This window comes from Eutrigla gurnardus, assembly GCF_963514095.1.
Source record: "Eutrigla gurnardus genome assembly, chromosome: 10".
Taxonomy (NCBI): domain Eukaryota; kingdom Metazoa; phylum Chordata; class Actinopteri; order Perciformes; family Triglidae; genus Eutrigla; species Eutrigla gurnardus.
In genome coordinates, this window is record NC_139924.1 from 22,867,046 (window position 1) to 22,888,942 (window position 21,897).

At 42.8% G+C, this 21,897-nt stretch overlaps 1 protein-coding gene across 2 annotated transcripts in view; it reads right to left on the reverse strand.

Moving 5' to 3' along the window:
- The window catches only part of ece2b (endothelin converting enzyme 2b), a 24,875-nt gene extending 3,197 nt beyond the window's left edge, over nucleotides 1–21,678 (reverse strand). Inside the window, exons 1-18 of one of the 2 annotated variants that reach the window (XM_084018895.1) lie at nucleotides 21,489–21,678; nucleotides 12,268–12,354; nucleotides 11,479–11,614; nucleotides 9,852–10,067; nucleotides 9,088–9,212; nucleotides 8,373–8,519; nucleotides 7,812–7,877; nucleotides 7,523–7,711; nucleotides 4,776–4,918; nucleotides 4,573–4,687; nucleotides 3,086–3,196; nucleotides 2,870–2,968; nucleotides 2,716–2,793; nucleotides 2,469–2,572; nucleotides 1,783–1,893; nucleotides 1,632–1,699; nucleotides 681–871; nucleotides 465–560 (exon numbers count right to left, since the gene is read on the reverse strand). In XM_084018895.1, the coding sequence (XP_083875021.1) occupies nucleotides 465–560; nucleotides 681–871; nucleotides 1,632–1,699; nucleotides 1,783–1,893; nucleotides 2,469–2,572; nucleotides 2,716–2,793; nucleotides 2,870–2,968; nucleotides 3,086–3,196; nucleotides 4,573–4,687; nucleotides 4,776–4,918; nucleotides 7,523–7,711; nucleotides 7,812–7,877; nucleotides 8,373–8,519; nucleotides 9,088–9,212; nucleotides 9,852–10,067; nucleotides 11,479–11,614; nucleotides 12,268–12,354; nucleotides 21,489–21,521 (2,115 nt within the window). In that variant the 5' untranslated portion in view covers nucleotides 21,522–21,678. Of the gene's footprint in view, nucleotides 1–464; nucleotides 561–680; nucleotides 872–1,631; nucleotides 1,700–1,782; nucleotides 1,894–2,468; nucleotides 2,573–2,715; nucleotides 2,794–2,869; nucleotides 2,969–3,085; nucleotides 3,200–4,572; nucleotides 4,688–4,775; nucleotides 4,919–7,522; nucleotides 7,712–7,811; nucleotides 7,878–8,372; nucleotides 8,520–9,087; nucleotides 9,213–9,851; nucleotides 10,068–11,478; nucleotides 11,615–12,267; nucleotides 12,355–21,488 lie in introns of both variants that reach the window. The other variant, XM_084018894.1, reaches the window with a different exon arrangement.
- Nucleotides 21,679–21,897: the final 219 nt, after the last annotated feature.

Genomic DNA, 21,897 nt, shown 5'->3' on the forward strand with positions numbered 1-21,897 from the left:
GGAGGACAAACCAAGATGGGTTTGTTTTATTTAATTTGGTGTTGACCTGAATGACATGTGTTTAATGACGCAGCAAAATTACGTTTTTTTAGATCACTATTTTTTCAGTGTGTAATATGTACTATTCAGCTAGCATTTAATCGACTCGCGACTAATCTCCCTCCTAAATACCTCATCAGTCTGTCCGGTGTAAGTTCTATGCTGCCTTTAAGAGAGCAACATACGAACAACCTCTGTTAACATTTAATTAAAGGCATGAGAGAATCATACATGTTGTGATGTGGCATAGTGTTCCGTTGCAGCAGGCATATAATGACCTATGTCATCAGCATACAACTTGAGTTTGCTGGATGGGCAGAATGTGCTGAATGTGGGTAATCAAAAGAAACAGAAGAGGCCCCAGTATAGAACCCTGCGGGACACCGTTCATTTGAAAGTGTTATTGTTTGTCAGCAGTGTCTCACCTGAGCAAATCCCACGAAGAAGAGCTGATCATTGGTCAGATTGACGGCAGGAAGCCTCTTCTCCTCCCCGTTCGTCTGCACCCACGACCTATAGGCCTGAAGTAAAAACAGAAATGTCACTGTGATTAGAAATATATGACATTGTGTGGTGCGTTGTTTGGTATGTTTTGGTACAGAGGAGTATACTTCATTCTAAGATGACGTGTTCATACTAACATGGTATGCAGCCTTCAGTCCTCCGTTGTCAGCGATGTTTTCTCCGAGTGTCTGTTTTCCATTGACGTGTTCTCCGTTGACGGTGTAGCGGCTGTACTGATCCGTCATACACTCTGTTCTCTGACGAAATGCATCCACTGATGAGTTTTGCCACCACGGCCTCAAGTTACCTTCTTTATCATACTCACGACCTGATGGCAGGAGGGAGGACATCTTAATAACCAATACGAAGACTTCACTCTCTACTCCTTCATCTACTGTCTCACGAAACAAAATAAAACTCACCAATCTCGTCATGGTTCATCTTTCCACTGTTCAAACAATATGGTTGTGTTGGAGTTAGTGATGGTTGAAGAAGTGGAAAGATGGACCACGGTGAGTGGTTTCTGTCGAGTTTGATTGATATGCGTTTTATGAAAAATGTAAAATTGTAGTTTTTCCTCGAGGGAGTCTGGTGTATTTGTTGAGAGTGATATAACTGCTGGTTAGACAAAAAGGATTTCGCAACACAGGTTTTTAGGGAGAATGTAACATTTTAGAAATCTTCCAACCTCTCTGGGTAATGAGTATCACTATTACACAACGTTTAAATACACAAAACCAGTCTGAAAATTAAGAGATCCTGAAATGTCTGCATGAGAGTGTATGGAACAAAGCTGATGTAGTTGTCAGACCCTGGTCAGAGCTGGATGATAGTATGTTATAATTGGTTATTCTGCTTTGGAGGGGTGGGACTTGCAGGGGTCAATTAATACTGTGTTTAGTTTAAGTGTCATTTCTCAACAAAGTTCACATCTAGGAGGGAAATATGAGTGATGTTGAAATGTTGATATTGCATAAAAGCACAGTGGAATCTTTATGAGTCTTCATATTTACATGCAAAGTGCAGTGAACACATCACCACACCCAGCGGGAACTGCACATATGACAGGAAGTAAAAATGTCTCTCACCCTGATCATCGAAGGCGTGTGTAAGCTCGTGACCCATCACGACACCGATGCCACCAAAGTTCAATGCCCTGAGAACACACACACATTTAGTTTTTGTTTCTTCAAAGAAATAAAGGTGTAAGGACAGACAGGTAGACATAGGTAAACAGACTTGGGGTGGTCGTGGGCGTAGAAAGGAGCTTGTAGGATCCCAGCAGGAAAGACGATGCCGTTCTTAGTGGGTATGTAGTAGGCGTTCACTGTGGGAGGAGTCATACTCCACCTGAGAGGAGAGGAGATGAGAGGAGGAGTTACTCTACGGTCCAACCAGTCCATCAACTGTCTTCAAAAGTTCTCGAACAGTTTCCTCTTAAGATCTTTTCACAAAGCCAAGGTGTTCTACTTCGTTCCTGGTCATTAAAACCTGCTTAAACATCCCCACTCTGTAGTACTGTGGACATTAATGGACTGGTCCTACTGGCAAAGTGCAATACACCTTTTCTCAACTTAGAACTTATAATTACATTCATTTTACCAAGATGATTAATAATTGGAGATCATTTAAAGATGATTGACCTCACAAAAATAAAACCACATTAATTTTCTTTCTGCTTGAAACATCTCAAGTTTCAAGCCAAGCCTCAAGTTTGCAACCCCTGAATAGGTATGTCTGATGTATTGAGCTGTTTATTTTGAGTCTGTTACAAGTCTTTCATGTGTATATTATTATTATGCTGCCATCTCAGGACTCCCTCGAAAAGACACTGTAAATCTCAATGGGACTATCCTGGAGACATAAAGGTTAATAAATGTGTGACTGGTATGTCTGTGTGTATTACTGGTCTTGGTCATTATTACTGGTCTTTGTTGGGAGTCTTCCTCAGCTGGTCAGCCATCACTCGGGCTGAGAAGTTGTAGAAATTCAACATGTTCTGGAAGAAGCTGTCGTCTGACACGTCATACTGAAACGCAACAAGTTGCAACATGTTAAACGAACAGCACTGCAAAACTGGGCCAACATGTAAACCTCTTTAGAATAAAAACACGTCCATCCTGTCCCACATGTCTGCAGGTGAATGAGAGATGATCGACGGCTGATACTCACCCCATCAAAAACGTCGTCCAGCTCTTTGGCGTCCAGGATGAACTCTGGGAAACCGATCATATCGTAGATTGCATCTGCCTGATGAGGGACCGACAGAGAAAGTGAGACCAACCGGGACCTTACCCTCTACCCGTATGTCCACCTGTCTCTGTACCTTGTCTTTAGCAGCCTGTTTCGTGTGGTCGTCCATCCAGTTGAGTCGGTCCAGAGATTCTTTAAACGCTGAACGGATCTCATTTATCATCTCCTCAGCCTGAGAGACAAAGAGCGACAGGTGATGAGACAGACCTGGACCTGATCCAGGACCACCTGCTGCAGGGACCGGGCTGGGATGTTTATTTCTTCAGGTGCAAACGGTGCTGTGACTCACAATCTCTTTGCTGTGTTTGTCGAAGGTCGCCTTCACGAAAAGCGCTCCCAGAGCGAAGCCCAGAGTGTCATCAGTGTTCCCGATACAAGTCTGCCAGCGGGGGGTGCAGGACTGCAACAAACAGCAACCAGTTACAATCCAATTAGACCCAGTTAGTGTTAGTGGCAGGGGAGATACAAGGTGTTACAACCAGTTACAGAGAGCTTAAACCAGTTTCCACATTAGCACCAGCACAGACAAAGTTTCCTGGGGTCCAAAACCAGTTATGACCGTTAAAACCAAATAGTAAGAGACAATTACAGCAGATCTGAACCCACAACACTCAAGACCAGTTGAAACCTGGTTATCTTGACTGATTCACCAGTCAACCAGTTTACAATGGCTCCTTAATTAGCTTTCCAGGAGCACCAGTGGTGGCACTAGCTTCCTGGGTCCACAGCCAGTTAAAACCAGTGAATATCCACATTAACTAATTACAGCCATTTGGAGCCACTTCAATCTGGGTACTTTCAGAACCAGATACTGACCATTAAAACCAGTTATGGCCAGTACATATTCAGATACAGCAGGCCAGAAACGGTTAAAGCCAGCAGGAATGAGTTTCCCCAAAACACCCCCATAGGAGCAGCTTCCAAAACCAGGTTAGAACCAGCCAAACACACAAGAACCCATGACAGCCCTGTGGAAACACTTCTACTTCGAGTAGAACCCATTCAAACCAGTAAGTGGAAGAGGTGGATACAGACAGTAGGAAACAGTTAAAGCCAGTCAGTGTCCCTTAGAACCAGTTAAAGCTCCTTCAGTTGCTTCAGCAGGACTGGGGTTGGAGGAATACTGACCTTAGTTACAGTAGTCATAGTAGTTATAGAGCATGTTTGTGTTTGTAAACAGGGATGATGTATTTTGTGTTTCAAAGTGGTGGCAGAAAGTCATTTTCTGTAGTATAGCGTTGGCACATGTGGGTGTTTGCAGAAGATTACATTAATAAGCAAACAATTATCAATGTGGTTTCCTGAGCTGTACTCATGGGACAGATCCAACTAAATGGACTAAGTTACATTGGACGGACAACTTGTATACAAAAGGCACAAAAATCTCTTGATGCTTAAAATGTTTGCAGTCACGTCCAGGACGTTCAATATGGAGATTTGTCAAATTATTTTTTGTGTGTTACGGACCGATGGATGTTGATGACGTCTTCAGTCTTTACATTGTAACACCAATGATATTACGCTATTCTGTAAAAATGAAGATCGTATCTTTTGGCATTCAAATTCTGACATCCTACAGCACAACAACACATTTTCATATTTTAACTTGTTTCCACTGTTTTTCTGCCACCACAATGCACATGCAGTAAACGTGACGTTCACTCCAAATCGGTTTATACCTGCTGTAATAGAAGAGATAACTGTATCAGTACCAGGAGTAGCACAAGTAGTAGCAAACATTTGCAACAGCAACAATAGCACTGGTACTATAAGTACCTTCTTGGTCCCGTAGAGACTCTCCAGCAGTTTGTCCTGAGCATTCTCAAAGCGTTGGTCCAAACTGATCACACTCTTCTGAACCAGCGTCCACATCATGTAGTTGTTCAGCAGACTGAGGAGACATAGGGACAGGCAGGTGAGACAACACGCTGCGGTCCAGTGGGACGATGCAGGTGGACGGTCAACCGGCTGTTTCTGACCTGCGGTCCGTCTTGTTGATGAGGTCGGACACCTGCTGCAGGTACTCTCTGGCATACAGGACCACGGGTTCAGAGTCGTTCAGCTCCAGAGGGGACAGAGAGGATGACAGGTAGTCCAACCACTCCACGGACGGAGCCAGCCCCTGAAGCACCACAGAAGAAGAGGCATTACATACAGAGAGATGGGTTGAGCCACATGATGAGGTGATTAATCAACAAACTCTGATACTATAGTAGTTTGTCCTGATGGGGGTGCTATAGACGAAAGGTCGGGAGGTAACTGAACATGTACATACTGGGATGAAAAACGAATACATGCTTCAGCTTCGAACAGTCAAACTGGAGAAAGAAGACACTCCATTGCAAGAAACATGTTTGTTCCTTCCAGTTTTATTCTTGAATAAAAGTTATTATCTGCTGTAACTAAAGAAGAAGGTGGAGGCGGATCCTCTCTACCTCTTGTTACCAGCAGAGGGGGCTGGAGGCTCAGCAACATTAATTCCCTCAAACTCTCCATTTATGACCAGATTAAACCAGCAAACACTCATTGATGATGAACAGGACTCATCAGACTACCTCTGGTGAGACATTTTGGTAGAACTTATATCGTTAAAAAAAATCTACAAGCAGTTAATGAGGCCAAAGGGAAATTGAACAGCTGATAGCAGTTTTATTATCCTTGGTAAACGACCTGAGATCAAACAATGATGATCTGTTTCTGCTTAAACAAACTTCCAACTGCTCACCAGACTGAGACGTTCTGTTGGTTTAAAGGGAAGCAGCAAGAATAAATATTTGAAAATAAAAGTCAGTCTCTTCCTTCTTTCTTTATTTCAACAAAATCCTCTCCTCTGGGTTGGTGAGTTATTCTGTTCTGTGTTGAAATGAATAAATAAAATACAAAAAGTACAGCTTTCAAACACTGAATCTACCAACAAGCAGAAAGGAGAACTTCATGGAGCCCCTTAAACATCCTTCTCCTAAACCTGTCCGACTTTATTTCGGGTCATGAAACCCTCTACATTGCTTAGATTCCTGTCTGCTTCTCCAGACTGGGAGCACGCCAACAACCATGACTATGATTCATGTATGTAGCAACGGCATCATCCAGAAACCTGCGTCATGTCATGTGGGAAAACGTTTTTGAGAATGGCCCTAAAACGGAAACACGCAAATGTATTAAAGGCTCTCTAGAGCTGTTGTTTGGTTTGTCTGTTGGCGGTGCAACATGGCGGACTGTAAAGTTATCTTAGATATCTAAATTCTGCTTTTGTGCTATAGCCCTCTGCTCCCTAGATCAAAACAGCTCATTCTAAGCCAACAATTCTTAGTTTTCTGTGATTATACACCAATGAAAACACAGCTATGAATATTAAATTCAATGTTTGCTGCACACCGTATCTTTAAACTTGAATTAATTCTGAACCCAGAGGCAGCAGCTGATCTGTAGAGGGCGCTCTGCTCCACACTTATATGACTGTCACTCTGCTGTCACTTCGCCAAATAGCATAAACAATAATAATGAAATACAACATCCACGTTTACAATCCAGGACAAAGATGTCTCCTTCCTGTTCATATCCGCCATGTTTATATAATAACCTGTTATCTAACCTCCCTCCAAGCACCGCATGCACAGAGATGCAGGCACATGGCAACAGCTCTTGGCAACAGTAACTATGACGACCCCAGAAGCATCTGCAACCCTGAAGGACAGAGAGCTGCAGCAGAGAGACACTGCAGAGGAAACGGTGACACTGCGGACGCATGAAGAGTGAGAGATGTAAATGAAAGTACAAACACACATTAAACACACGAAGGTGAGTGAATGACACACATGTGATCACATGTTACAAAACATGGATGGATTGATGGATGGATGGATAAATAAATGGTTGCATTAGCATGCTAAAAGGTGTAACCATTGACATAAACAGGAGAGGGGCATTCCCATTCAAATCAATGGTCAGATCGGCGGCCATTTGTATGTTTTCTTCAATGTTACACTGGTTACAGACAATAAGCAGAGCAACAGGCTAGTGAACAGAGGTAGCGCTGGGCAAGGGACACCTAGCTAACTAGCCAGACATCCGTCTCCAGAGAAGGACAAGCTACCAAGCTAATTAGCTACCTAGCCAGACATCCATCTCAGAGAAGGACACCGTACCTAGCTACCTAGCCAGACATCCGTCTTCAGAGAAGGACACGCTACCAAGCTAAATAGCTACCTAGCCAGACATCCGTCTCCAGAGAAGGACACGCTACCAAGCTAACTAGCTTCCTAGCTAAATAGCTACTTAGCCAGACATCCGTCCCCAGAGAAGGACACGCTACCAAGCTAACTAGCTACCTAGCTAGACAGCTTTCTCTAGAGAAGGAAACGCTACCAAGCTAACTAGCTTCCTAGCTAACTAGCTACTTAGCCAGACATCCGTCTCCAGAGAAGGACACGCTACCAAGCTAACTAGCTACCTAGCCAGACATCCGTCTCCAGAGTTGGAAAAGCTACCAAGCTAACTAGCTACCCAGCCAATGTTAGCATTATCCAATTATCAGAATGTCATCAGTTCTGCAGGTAACAGGTCATGAACCAAACTTATTAGACACATTAACTTGATGATAAAGAAAAAAGTTATTGTAATAATAATAATAATACATTTAATGTATACAGCACTTTTCCGAACACAAAGACATTTGTTACAGTTCTTCTTGATGTGGTTGAGAGGTTTTAGGTGTCGGTGGCTTCACCTGTAGTTCAGAGATGTTGACCTTGTGGTAGATCTTCTCCTCATCTCGGCGTTGGTCCTGTGGGACAGTGATGTTGGCCAGTGCCGTCTCAAAATCCAGAATCTGCTGCATCTGAAGCTGAGTGGAGCTCCTCTCGCCACCCAGCAGCATCCCCAGCTCCACCATGTAGTCGAGGTACGCCACCAGTACCTGGAAGTTGAACCAGCGTCTCATTTCACTCATCAAATGATACAAATTCTCTACAGGAACTTGTCTTTGGCATATTGACGTACGCCAGTAGGATTCTCACCTTCTCATTGGCTGTCTTGTTGAGGTAATAGTCCCTGGACGGCAGGAAGAGCCCTGATTGGTCCAACTGGACACAGGAGATCAACAGGTGAGTGCATCTCAATGACAGATATCCAACACTGCAGCCCGACATGTGATCACACAGCTAACCTGTGGACCAATCAGATCGGAGTGCCTGGAGCTCTGAGCTGATTTGACTGCGGGATCATTATTGTGTATTTGTGTTGCTGGGGCGTGACATAATTTGCGCTGCCTGGCACAAATTCTCGTCTTTCCATTTACGTTTTGCCTCATGTTTGGTGTGAACACTCTAAACTGAGACGTGAACATGGAAACCATTTCACCTGTTAGCATGCTGATCTGTGTTGTGACTAGCATCACAGAGCTGCTGTCATGAGTTCGAACTCTCAGTCTGGTTTATTTAGTAAGTAAGTAAGATTCCACAGGTGATACAAATTTCAAGGAATTGCGTTAAAACTTTGCTTTCTGCTTGTTGTGAACACAGTAGTGATGCTGAACGAACTTCATTAATAATTCATTTGTGGTCTGGTTCTGGTTCTACCTGGATGACGTTGCTGTTGGAGTTTTTGGGATCGGCGTTGACTCCGACACTGAAGAAAGGTTGAGCCCTGTACGGACCAGAAACCGCCTTCAGAACCTCCATGAAGTTGTCCTTGTCCCAGGGACCCGTCATGTTCCAGCCCCCGATCTACAGAGGGAACCAGAGTCCAGGTGTCCATCAACGGGCCAACATACTGATGCTTCCTTATTTAGAGTCTCATCATATAGTTATGTCTCTTTAAAGTTATGACATTCATTTTCATCCTAATCTCAAATTTACATGATTTGTTGTCTGATACTAATACTGATTAACTAATAAAACCTGACTGAAATATATTAATGAGTTCTCCATAATTCAACAGAAGACACACACAAAACAAGATATTAATAATATTATCTCCACCAGCTTCATACGCCAGAAAGATGCTCAGATCAGAAGCTAAAAGACTGTATTCCTAATCCCTCAAAAGAAAATGTGATTTTACTGGTGCATACAGAATTGCCAAAGACATTTGAAAATGGTTTTGTGAGACCCGGGGACATCGATCTCTGAACTGTCACCATGGTTACACCCTGCTAGCTTGTATCATGTTTTCTACATTATGTCCTACACGCTCTTGAATCCTGCTATTCTTTTTAAACGGGTTAGCTGACATTAACACACATGAAACAAACAGCCTTTGTCGGAACGAGTCAAGCCTCATGATGCTGGTTACCTTGGCGATGAGGTCTATGAGAGGCTGAGCTCCCAGCTCTTCGATCCTCTGGGTGTTGAGACAGGACAGGTAGTAGGACTGAGTCTTCCTCTCCGCCTCACTGCTGCCGTTAAAAGTCCCGTTCTCTACAGAACAGAGTTACTGATCACTAGAGGGGGAGACAGAGCCCCGCCCACAAATAACTGTCCTCATCACAAATGACTCAAGCATCTCTAACCATGACTTCAGTATTAATCTCAACTCAAACTCTCTGTGTTAAACTTGTCGAACTTTATGAAGTACTTCCCCATGTGTCAATTCACGTTTTCACATTATCAAACCTCTCTGCCTGTCTGTCCCTCAGACTGTCTGGCTCTTCACCTGTCTCTCACCCCACCTGTCTGTTTCTCTACACCTGTCTCCCTCTCAATATGTCTGTCTATTTCCACCTGTCTCCCTCCCACCCGTCTCTCTCTCCCTTGCCACCTGTCTCTCTCCGTCTTTCCACCTGTCTGTCTTTCCACCTGTCTCTCTGTCTCTCCACCCGTCTGTTTAGCTCCACCTGTGTCCCTCTCAACCTGTCTGTCTATTTCCACCTGTCGCCCTCCCCACCTGTCACTCTCTGTCTCTCCATCTGTCTGTCTATTTCCACCTTGGTGTCTACTCTCCCTCTGTGTCTCTGTCCAACCATTTCCCACCCGTCTCTCCACCGTCTCTCCACCTGTCTCTCACTACACCTAACTCCCACCTGCCTCTCTCTCTCCACCCGTCTCCCTCAGTCTCACCCAGTAGGTGTTTCAGCAGTGCCTGGTTCTGCTCCCAGATGCTGTTGAATGTGGACCAACGCGACCGTCCGTCAGGCAGCGGGTTCTTCCTCATCCAGCCTCCGCAGGCGAACTGGTAGAAGTCGTTGCAGGGGTCGACGCTGCGATCCATCGCCTCCACCATCTGACTCGCCACTGTGACGCACGCCTCTGACAGGCACAGGCCACGGCCACTATCTGCACAGCATCATGGGACGTAAAAAGGTTTTATACTTTAGGTTATACTGTTAAAACTGAAATGAGGAGGTGAGGCAGGGAAGGATAGTGGAGGATGGGAAGGAAGGGAGGAGGCAGAAAAGGAAAGACAGGGGTAGGAAAGGCTAAGGAGGAAAGAATAGGTGGTTGGGTAGAGAAAGATAGGACAAGGTATAAGGAAGGAAAGGAAGAGGAAGGGAAGGAACAGAAACAGGGATCTGTTTCTGTTCCTATGGAATATTAAATGATATGATGAGTTCCGCAAGGAAAAGAGAAGGGTGAAAAGGAAAAGGCGGGGTGGGAAAGGATAAGTGAGGCAATAAAATATAGGAGGAGGTCTGGAAGGATAGGAGGTGGAGAAGGATGGGTGTGGAAAGGAAAGGAATGGGAAGGGAGAGTAGGAAAGTACGAGACATAGGGGAAAGGAAGAAGAATGAAAGGAGTCAGAGAGGCGGGACAGGTTATGAATTGAAAAGAGTAGAGGAAGACATTGGGAAGGAGCTCGAGAAGGATGGGTTGGGTAGGAAAGAGGGAACAAAGGACATGACATGAAATTAAATTAAATGAAAAGGAAAGAAGCGGGCAGAGACGGAGACAGTCGAATAAGAAGATACTAAGATACCGAGTGTGATTAAAGTGAAGTGATTAAAATAATAGTGTTTATTTATAAATGGACTAACGGAGCCGCCGCCAGTATCCGAGGTGGCCGTTTTGAAGACGTGTTACTTGGTGATGTGCCACTGGAGCATAACACGAGCTGAGAACGTAAATCCGAAGAAGATAAAAAGCCGGTAGTTGCTGGCATGAGGCCGCCGTTGTATCAACACGTATATGATGCACAGCAACTTTGCTTGAAGAATAGTGTAAATATGCGAAACTTCACCTTTTCACCCATTGTTGTTTAGAAGCCTCGAGCTAGTCGGATTTCCGGCACTCATTAAATACATCACGCAGCCGCCGGCGCAGTCATGGCGTCTCTGGTTCAGCAAAGGCAGGATGCTTTGCAAAAAGTAACATGGTTGCGAACTTGCGACATTACGTTGCAAAGCAAAGTTCTTTATAAACAGTGCGATGACGCCATAACTCTCTTTTCCGAGATTACGGCAGTAACTTCTGTGTGAGAAGGCCTAATGTTTCAATCAGGAGGGGCTGCTGTACGACACCTAGTTGTTTAAGTCGGTATACCGGTCCAGTCCGGTGTTTGGCTTAAAACCAAACCGGTTTGAAAATGTTTAAACCGGCCCAAGCCTAGTAAGGAAAGGAAAGACAGAGAGAGAAAGAGGAGGCAGCGATGGGGGGGCATGGGAAACAAAAAATAAAGCAAAGGGAAGAAGGGTTACAGGTAGGAAGTAAAGGTAAAGAAAGAGTTGGGTGTTCATGTGTTGTATGTCACCTGAACTGAATCCTAGTCCCAAGACCAGCAAACAGGCCAGCAGAGCCAGCAGGGATGCCAGCAGCAGGACCGACAGCAGGACTTCCAGCTGAGTCCTCCTTCCCAGAATGTCCACACCCCCCTTCCTGAAACCCACCTGAGAGACACAACAGACACAAGTAAAGATACTTCAAAAAGACTCTGGTAAAAGTAGAAGAACTGATTCAACTTCTTTACTCAAGTAAAAGTGAGAGAGTGACTACAGGCTCTGAAATAGACTCAAAGTATAAAGTATAAAGTACCCCTATGAAGGACACTGCTGCTTTCTTTACTAAAGTAACAAGCCTGTTTTGAAAATGTCAAGAGTAGAAAGTAGAGATGCAGCCCCCTGTGCAGGGTGATATTCCTCTGAAGGTCCACTTACTGAGGGACGATACAATACTTTAGCTCTCGTCTCTCCTTCAGAGACCTGACACTGGTTGAGCCAGTGTTTTCTAACAGGCAGAGCACCAGACCCCCTGCTGGTCCTCTCTTTGTGGGTGGTGGACCCACACGACAGTGGCCCACTGTTTTGGTTTTAGTGAGAGCCCCCCCAAGGTCTTGCTCTTGGACTGAGTCAGGATTTAAATCTCTGTGAGTTCAGGACTTCACCTGGGGCCAGTTAGTCATGGGGGATTTAAGAAGATTTCCTGAGGACATGAGGAATTCTTTTTGTGAAAAATGAACCGCTGTCCTCTCTGAGATCCTCTGACAAGCACAAAGTCTTCCTTCTACAGTCTGTGTTTGTGTGTTTTTGTTGCATTCACTGACCTCCACTCCGTCAGGAGATGAGGCCGCCTCGCCTGGAGCATCCGACACTTCATCTTCCTCCAGTGTAGCTCGCTTATAGCTGGACATCTGCAGAGAGGCAGACAGGCAGACACACAGTAACACAGATGAATTAGAAACTGTCTGGGTAAATCTAATCTGCCTGGAATCAACCTTCAGAAATGTTGTCCAGGCACCTGCTCAACCAGAGTGAGTTATATGTGCTAAGTAACCTGGGTTCTTATTGGTTCTCAGGATGAGAAGTGATCCTAGATAAACTGTGCTCTTCACTGCCGTATTGATTTCTGTGCTCTCCATTTATTATTCATCGGCTGCTGTTTGTAAGACAAAGATCCCTGTGGGACATTAGTGCTTTACTCTGCTGCAGACATCTCATCTCATATCAGCCTTTGGTCTGTTTGACACCTGCTGTTTAAGTTCTTCTTTATGCATCAACTTCTTTGATTGGCCATTAAAACACCACAGGAAATAGTAATGACACCGTGATCCATCAGAGGAAGACACAAATGAACAAAGAAAATTTGGATTCTTTACTTTTGTTCAAGGTTTACACGTATAAGTCAAGTCGTCAATTTATATTTGCTTTTGCAGCAGAGGTGGATGGATGTTGATCTGACTCACTACCTTATTAATGGCATAAAATGTGACTAAAGGTGATGAAATATAATGTAATACAACAATAATGCAAAAAAAACAGAAAAGTAAAACATTTAAAAAAAAGAAGGAAATTCAATAAATAGGTTAAAAGCCACTAAGAGGAGGTTATAAATAAATTATGAATATATTATAATATATATTAATAATCGTGATCGTTCATGTCAGCTTGTGTACTTTGTGTTAAGAGACATTAATCCTTTCTGTCTGACAACAAACAATCTTCATTTGAAAATGTCTCATTTTGCCCGGAAACCAAGATTTTTTAATATCCTGTTGATGCGCGAATGAAAGAACTTATTATTTTCCCCAGACTGAACAGTCCCAGTTTTAGCAGGAACATGTGGTTAATGAACAAAATAAAACACGTTACAAAACTAGTTAGGGTCAGGCAACAAAACTATATTATAGGTTCAGTAAAAACATCATGGTTTGAATTAAAATGACTACAAATAGGTTCTAACGGGACACTAACATCAGTGTCCCAGTGTCCCTCCTCTCTGGAATTCGTGATAGCCTACATCGAGAGCAAAAGCAATCTATGACAAAATATTTTTCCCTTTAAACGTGATTCACACTGCAGTTTAGCGGAGTGGGAATGTCATTTTTAGAAGAGCAGGCTGGTGGGCAGAGCCAGGCTTGTCGTTTCCTCTGTTTCCAGTCTTTATGCTAAGCTAAGCTAGCTTCATATTCAGTGTCCAGATATGAGCAAGAGAGTCAACTCCATTTAGTTTCTATTTTTCTTTAACGGGAACTTTAGTATTTTAGATAAAAATAAAGAATATGTCATATTCAATTCAAATAGCTGTTTTATACATTTAAATATTGCTTCTTTTAATCTCAGTTTTGTTCCTCTTACTGTTTTTACCTCACAGTTTTCATTCTGTACATTACTTCACCTTTATTTGTCTCTCTATGGATTTATGCTGCAATAAAGTTTATTCTAATCTAATGTTTGGGGTAGACGGAAGGGGAAACAGTGTGAACTCTTGACGAGCGGCAGAAACCCATGAAGAAGCAGCAGCAGGGTCAGTAAGGTGAGAGGAGAACTCAGCATGAGGAGGTATTTAACTGTGATCAAATAAATCTCCACTTCCTGTGTTTATGCTCAGACTCTCTCTCTCTCTCTCTCTCTGGCTCTCTCTCACTCTCTCTCTCTCTCTCTCTCTCTCTCTCTGTGACTCCCCCCCCCGTCATTGTGTGGCAGAACCATAAAAAGTTCAGCACTCAGCCGTCTGATCCTGGACCAGCCACATTTTATAAAGTCAAACAGCTGCAGTAGAGTTCAGGTCGTTTCACTGCGACAACGCCTCGTATACTCTGCAGTTCAGTTGCCTTGGAAACCACTGCGGTGCAGGAGCAGTGCACACGCACTAATGCTGCTGCAAGGGTTAGCATGTTAGCATCACAACTAGCAGTGCTGTGATGTCTGCTGGTCTGTCCAACAGATGGACAGAGTCCAAATCAACACAGCGTTTGTCCTCCTAAAGGACCCCTCTGGTTTTCCGGTCCTCGGGTCCTCTGGACCTCAGGTCCTCTGGTCCTCTGGTCCTCGGGTCCAGATGGATGCGTTTTTACGTTGGTGACATTAGCATCAGGGCAGCAGATATTAGTACGATAAAAAAAAAAAACTCCTGGGAAGCATTAAAGAAAAGTCTTTGGAGCGGATGTTCCAGATAAAAAAAACAAAGGAAACAGAAAGTGATCAACGGCGAGGACAAACACTCCCGCAGGCAAACGTCAAAAACAACATCGAGCATGTTTGTGTGATTACTGCGAGAGGGGAGAGACAAACCCTCCGCACTCTGCTTCGACAATAATCAAGGAGCAACATTAAGGAGTTGACGTTCAAACAGGTCCTATTTCCCACCACAGTTCAGGGTAAGTTGTGGAGAAACAGCATTTAGTAAATAATGAAGTTATTGAAGAACCAAAGCTTGTTTCACCAAAGCAGAGGTAATTTTTATATAAAAAGACTATTTTTATATATATAAAAACAATGTAGCCTACATCCTGGAAAAAAACAATATGGTGCACCTCATGATTTATGAGGACCTTATGTAAGAAGATTGTTTATTTGTTTTTCTTTAAGACTGACTCTGTGATGCAATAAAAATGATTGTAACGTAATAAAAATGTAAAGTGATTCCAGTATGTTATGATTACTGGGATGATATTGCAAATCATAACTATTTTGGATAATCAAGAATTTTCATATCATCTCAGGCCTAGAGCACTCATTGATATTCAGATGAATTTCTCTGAAGCAACCAATTCGTTTTGAATAAAATACCATCATTTCTATAATCCTGGCTGAGGCCCCAAACATAATACACTATTTGTGTTTGTCTCTTTCCCGTTTGACAATGTCCCCATGGACAAAAGACAATGAAGCCTGTCCAACACCTCAGTGATGAACCGAGTGTATCATCAGTGTCGTCGTCTGTTTTTTGGTCTTCAACAGCAGCAGTTCTGTCGGGGGTTGGGGCTGAGGTCTTCCTGTCCGTCTCTGCAGAGTCTCACTGTCCTGCTGCTGTCAGAGGGTCCTGCAGGAAACTAAAGGTTTCCAACTGTTTCCTTCCTCAAGACCCTCACTGAAACCTGTCTCTCTCTCTCTCTCTGGCTCTGTTCTCTTTAATTGATGACGCACAGAGAGGGGGAGAGAAGGGGGAGTGGGCGAGCAGGGTTGCTAGGAGATGGGAGTGTGTGTTATCGCTCTCTGTCAAGGGTGATGTCACTCTGTGTGTGTGTGTGTGTGTGTGTGTAATTAGATAATGTGTGTGAATCATCTCCATTCAACTCTAATGGAGTTCACTGCAGCTTATATAAGACCTGTCTGTCTGTCTCTCTGTCTGACTGTCTGTCTGACTGTCTGTCTGACAGTCTCTGTGTTCTGGCTGTGAAATCTCCTCTTTTGTCCCTCCACAGCCTCTATACTCTAAACAGACCTCAGACACCGCAGAGGAAACATTGTAGTAAATAATCTCCTTTTCTGCAGGACAACAAGAAGAGACCACTTTACTCTCTCTGCATCCACAATGCAGTTCACTTAGCAAACAAAGACTGGAAGCAGGGGGGATCTGCTAGCCATAAAGACTAAAAAAAAAACACATAACAATCGAGGACACCACATTTAATGTCTACCTGTAGAATATACACAACAACTTTTAAAAAGTGAACGCCTGAAAAAAGTAGTTAAAAGTTAACAATGTTAAATATCAGTATGTGAACAACTAATACAAGTATGTCAACTGCTGGACCGAGTTAGTAAGTAAGTAAGTAAGTGAATGATCAGATTGCAACTATTGTAGAGTGACATAGACCTATGTCACCAAGAGGCGTTGCTCATGAAGCTGCGTTCATAGTCGTCAGAGCAGCAGAAACAGTCGCATCAAAGACTCAACTCAACATGTGATGTGAAATGCAAACACGTCTAGAACACACAGAATATGGTGGATCTGAAAGCTAAACAGTTCACCATTCATCAGAGCCTGAAAGCTAAATCCCCACATCAGCTGTAGCTACCTTTAGCACAGCAGTCGTAGCTAGCATTAGCACGCCTGCAGGCAGCCCGTCTAAACAATCTAACTTTACCCCTAATAGACAGCAAAACTCTTAGTGAAGCATCGCTAACTTCATCATGTTTACATTATTAATTAGCTCGTTGGATACGTTTTTGTTGGACTGTTTACTGTGATAACGGTCTTGGTTGGCTTAGCATTTTCAATAGCATTAGCCAACGCTCAACCACTAGCTGCACCTGAAACTCCTCACAAACATGACATTTAGTCACCACATTGTGTGAGATTTATTAGTGTCTGACACCTTAGTATGAAACCAGTATCATAAATGACATACTGTTGCATACAGCTGCACTAATCCAGCTACGCTAATGCAGCTGCACTAATGCAGCTGCGCTAATGCCACAATGACAAAACAGGAAATCATGTGGTGTTTAAAAAAATAAATGTTTGTTTACAAGAAATATCAAGAGTTTCAGAGTTTTTGGAAGACTCATTGAAAAGGTCACATTAATAACCAATAAAAACAAAAAGACAGATGACCCTCATCTCCGCAGGTCCCTCGGTGTGTGCAGAAAACATTAAGACATCAACCCACATTTCTGTCTCACAGCAAACACTCAGAGAAGCTGGCTAGAACAACAGGACACTGGATATTCAGGATCAGCAACATTTACATCAGATCGTGAGGTAAAAATAACTCCTGGAACTCATTAAAGCGTGTTCATGTTCTTTTGTTTGTTCTAGCATTCATACTTTTTGTTCTCATCATGGTGAACCTGTCTCCTGGCTATTAGTCGTTCTAGTTTGTACTGTAACCATGGACAACAACTACTGGATTACTGTTGGTCCTGAAGAAAATATGTAAACATGGTGAGATGACCAAAAGATCGCTCTGTTGATGTTGCCTCCTTCAGCTGCCTGATGACCTCAGCACCTGCAGGTCGTAACCATGATAACCGTTCACCATCATCAGTCACAGCAACTCCTCTGTGACCTTTGAACCCTGACACAAACACCCCCACAACACAATACAGGATGAAGACAAAACACCTCCCCCCACAGAGCTCCAGTCTCATTCATTAAAACATCTCAGCCCACTGAAACCAGTCTGAGTACTGGACCACCATCTGAGCCCACTGAAACCAGTCTGAGTACTGGATCAACATCTGAGCCCACTGAAACCAGTCTGAGTACTGGATCAACATCTGAGCCCACTGAAACCAGTCTGAGTACTGGATCAACATCTGAGCCCACTGAAACCAGTCTGAGTACTGGATCAACATCTGGGCCCACTGAAACCAGTCTGAGTACTGGATCAACATCTGAGCCCACTGCAACCAGTCTGAGTACTGGATCAACATCTGAGCCCACTGCAACCAGTCTGAGTACTGGATCAACATCTGAGCACACTGAAACCAGTTTGAGGTTTTACCGGAGGGGATGAAGATGATAACAACAACAACCATGTTTTAAAATACAACGATCTGTTGCTGGAGAAGATGATAAAGACGACGAAGCAGAAGAAGATGATGATGTAGAAGGTCAGATCAGATCAGGACCAGCAGCCGAGGTGGTCTCGGGGGTTTTAGTTTGTTTTGTTGCTCGGATGGAAACTGGGCGTCTTAAGACAGGAAGTCACAGAGCTGCAGACAGGAAACAGTAAACCCTGCCCAACCCAACACATACACACACACACACACACACACACACAAGCACACACACACACACACTTTGCCAGCTCACTGTAACTTTGAGAATGTTCACACACAAAAAAAACATCTTAAAAAACACATTTAAACTCTTCTTCTGCGGTGATGAATTCATCACAAAAGTCACTCAAAGCTTCTTAAACATCTCAGACTTTGTGTGTTTTATATCACAGCAAACTAAACATATTTGTGTATTCCACACAACGAGTCATCTGACTTTGTACATCTGGACATTTAAACCTCAGATCTGCATCCTCACAGATTTGGGATTTGGGATCAGAAAACCGCATCTGTTCCTGCAGCAAGAGGCGGTCCACTCAGATCCTGACTCGTGTTGAATGCTGAGGAACCCAACGGTCTACTTTAATGTGTCAGAGGCCTGAAGCAGTGAAACAATAAAGAGCAAACACATTATTGGGAGTAGGAAGAAGTAGATTTAAAAATTGATATCCTTCTACTATACGACATCTCAGTGTGCTTTTACTACGCTACATGTATTACTTTATAGAATCAGATTATTGACCAATAAATGACCTCAAATCTTTTTTGCTGACAGTGTGAAATGAAGCGAACATTTATGTTACCATGGCAACAACAGTCCTGCATGAAAAAAAGCTGGTGAGAAATAATAAGTAGACAAATAAAATTAGAATGATAGATTGAAAGCACTGTTTATTACTCTGTATTTTATCTTCAAGTCATCAGAATAAAAGGGACAGTTTATTACAACCAGATCCCAGACCAAACATTGTCTTATGTCCTACATGTGAACTTCTGATCATTACTGGATGTTTTGTTTCTGTTATGTAGCGGTGTGTTTGTGGGCAGCAGGAAGACGAACCCGCTAACAAACACAACTATATCTTTTTGAAATCAGTGTGGTTACAGCGTTATATAGAGGAGTGTTTGTCTGTTAAAAGTCATATTCATTCCTCAATATAAACACATCTGGAGATCAGCTGACGCTGGCCCCACAAACAATTACACATTTAGCTTTGAGCCTCTGAGCTAATCGTTCAGATCACCAGATCTTGGTCTGTTGTGTTTCCTTTCAGACCATCTGAAACAAACATCACAGAGTAGGTTAAAGAAACCTGAAATACTCACTGAGGTTCTCTTTGATACAGCAAACATCACATATGTATGTTATCTGTCAGGTGAATCATGTCCTGAGGGAAACCCTACTGCTGTAGGGAGCATTTCAAAAGTAGTCTCAGACACAAACTAACACAGCATGTCTTCAGACTTGTACAAAGTGTCGTCATAACGTAGTTATTTTGGCGTCCTTTTCTTTCATTTATTGCAATTAAATCACAACAAAATAGTTTCTTTTGTGTTCATAAAGCTGTAGTAAACCAGCCGATGTGCGAAAGTCACCGAGCACAACGGTGATGTTTTGAACTCAAGACAGGATGCCGTTTGGTTTCCCCGCATAGCTTTGACTTGACAACATGTACAGAGCAGCAATATTTCAGACTACTTACTATCTCAAAATGATCACTTGTTATCCTAATTACATAGTACCTCAAAATAATTACATAATAGATAAAAATAACATAGTATTTTAAAATAATGAGCGATGTTCTGAATAGTTTAACTAAGTCATTATATTAACTTTTCTCATTAAACACAGAATCAGGATAATTTTTTTCATCACATGGCTGAAAAAGTCTTTCATAAGAATCAATAATTCTTCCCGGGAATCAAAAGTTAAGAGGAAATTCCAGACGTTTCCTTCCGAGAAAAATCATCTGAACAAACTATGTGGATTGGTGAGTTCAGGAACCAGATAGGTCGAACTACATTTCAATAGCCTCCATGAGGAGATGAGCTCAGGAGACAGGAAGTCGCTTGGGATTGGAAGATGTGACAACGAATCAGGTGGCTAGCTTCAGCTTTTAGCATGCAGATTAAGTGTCAGGTTGACACATCTGACCTGGAACTTGGTAAATGCTGTTGGATAATAAAGATTTAAAATTAGGATTCACTGAAATACCTCAAATGATACATTATTGTATCTGGTTAGTGTCCAGTTGTGTCTGGTTTGTCCAGTCTGGACCAGTGTGTGTCTGATTTGTTCAGTTTGGACCCGTTTGTGTCCATGTGTGATTCAGGATCATGAAGAGAACTCTGTTGCTTTAAACCAGACTCGGTGGAAACAAGACCAGGTGAAACCCCAGTCTACAGCTAGACCATGTGGTCACTGTGCTTAGTTGCAGATCATGGTTGATGTACATTTGAGTAAAATATCTTAAGATGTTTGATTTGAAAGACCGTATAATGCAACGAATGGCACTCATAGTATGAATTTTAAACTCTGCTGATCACTTATTTGATGTATCTTCTGATTAAATACATGTATGTAATGACAACATCTGTCAATTGATTACATTATTTTCTTTATTGACAGATTGAAAATTTGGTCTATAAAATGTCAGACAAATGATGATAAATTATTCAATTATCAATGTACTGTGAAATAAAAAAGTAAGTCTGGGACATTTTAGCTGAAAACGACTTTAATGATTCATTAATTATTAAAATTGTGTCTGTCAGTTGACTAATGGAAAATCACTATTTGCACTGAGAATAATTATTTAGTTTTATAAGCAGCTTCCTGATTCAACATACATTTTCTCATACTGGTTCAATTAGCTACAACACTTAAATAAATGATACATTCAGAAGATACAGAACATGTTGTGCTTCAGAATCAGAAACGTATTACAAATCACTTATCAAAATCCATGCTAGTACATTTATGATTTATACAAAATGTCCTTTCTCGCTAATTATTATTATCTCTTATATTATTATTAATTTGTAATTAATGTATTTTATCTTGCTGGTCTGATTTTATTTGTGTTGATCAATCAAGTTTATTTTTATTATTTTTCACTAAAATTAAAGAATTGAAGAAAGGTGTTTATTTATTTATTTTTGATAAATTACTTCATTAATCGATTAGTTCATTATTATTGAACCGATTTCTTTCAGCAACACGTTTCCTTTAAACAGGTTGTTCCATGTTGTGTGTGATATGATCGGATGAGTGATCAATCAGCCTGTTTGACCAGTGACGTCAGCAGGCCTTCAACACACGCACACACACACACACACACACACGCACACACACACCTGTCTGCAGCTACAGTTTCGTACAGATCAGTCAATCACAGAGATTGACAGGTGATCAGCATCCGTTGCACTCGGGGTACACAAGAGCTCGTGCTGTGCGTGTCAGGCGGGTACACGCTTGTTCTCGTTCGCTCTCTCTCTCTCTCACGCACGCGCGCGTGTGTGCGTGTGTACTCACGGTGTTCCGGAGGTCCTGCAGCGCCACGCTCATCCTGGAGCTCCGTCCCCGAAAACAGAGCGCTACCGACGGCCGCTCCGCCGTCCCATCCTCCCCGGCTGTCCGTCCGTTTGTCCTCCGCGGTGTCTCTCTGTCTGTCCCTTTCTCTTGGTTCTCCGTCCTCCTCCTTCTTCTCCTTGTTTTGTGTCAGCAGCAGCAGCAGCGTCTGGAGGTTTTCTCTGATTTCTCTCCTTCTCTGTGTCTCCTCAGACCCCGCCCAGCATCCAACCAGCTTCTTCCTCTCACAAACAAACACACCCCGAGAAACAGAGGGACTGACGTCATCCTCACGGTCTACGTCACCTCCCCCATCTATCTATCTATCTATCTATCTATCTATCTATCTATCTATCTATCTATCTATCTATCT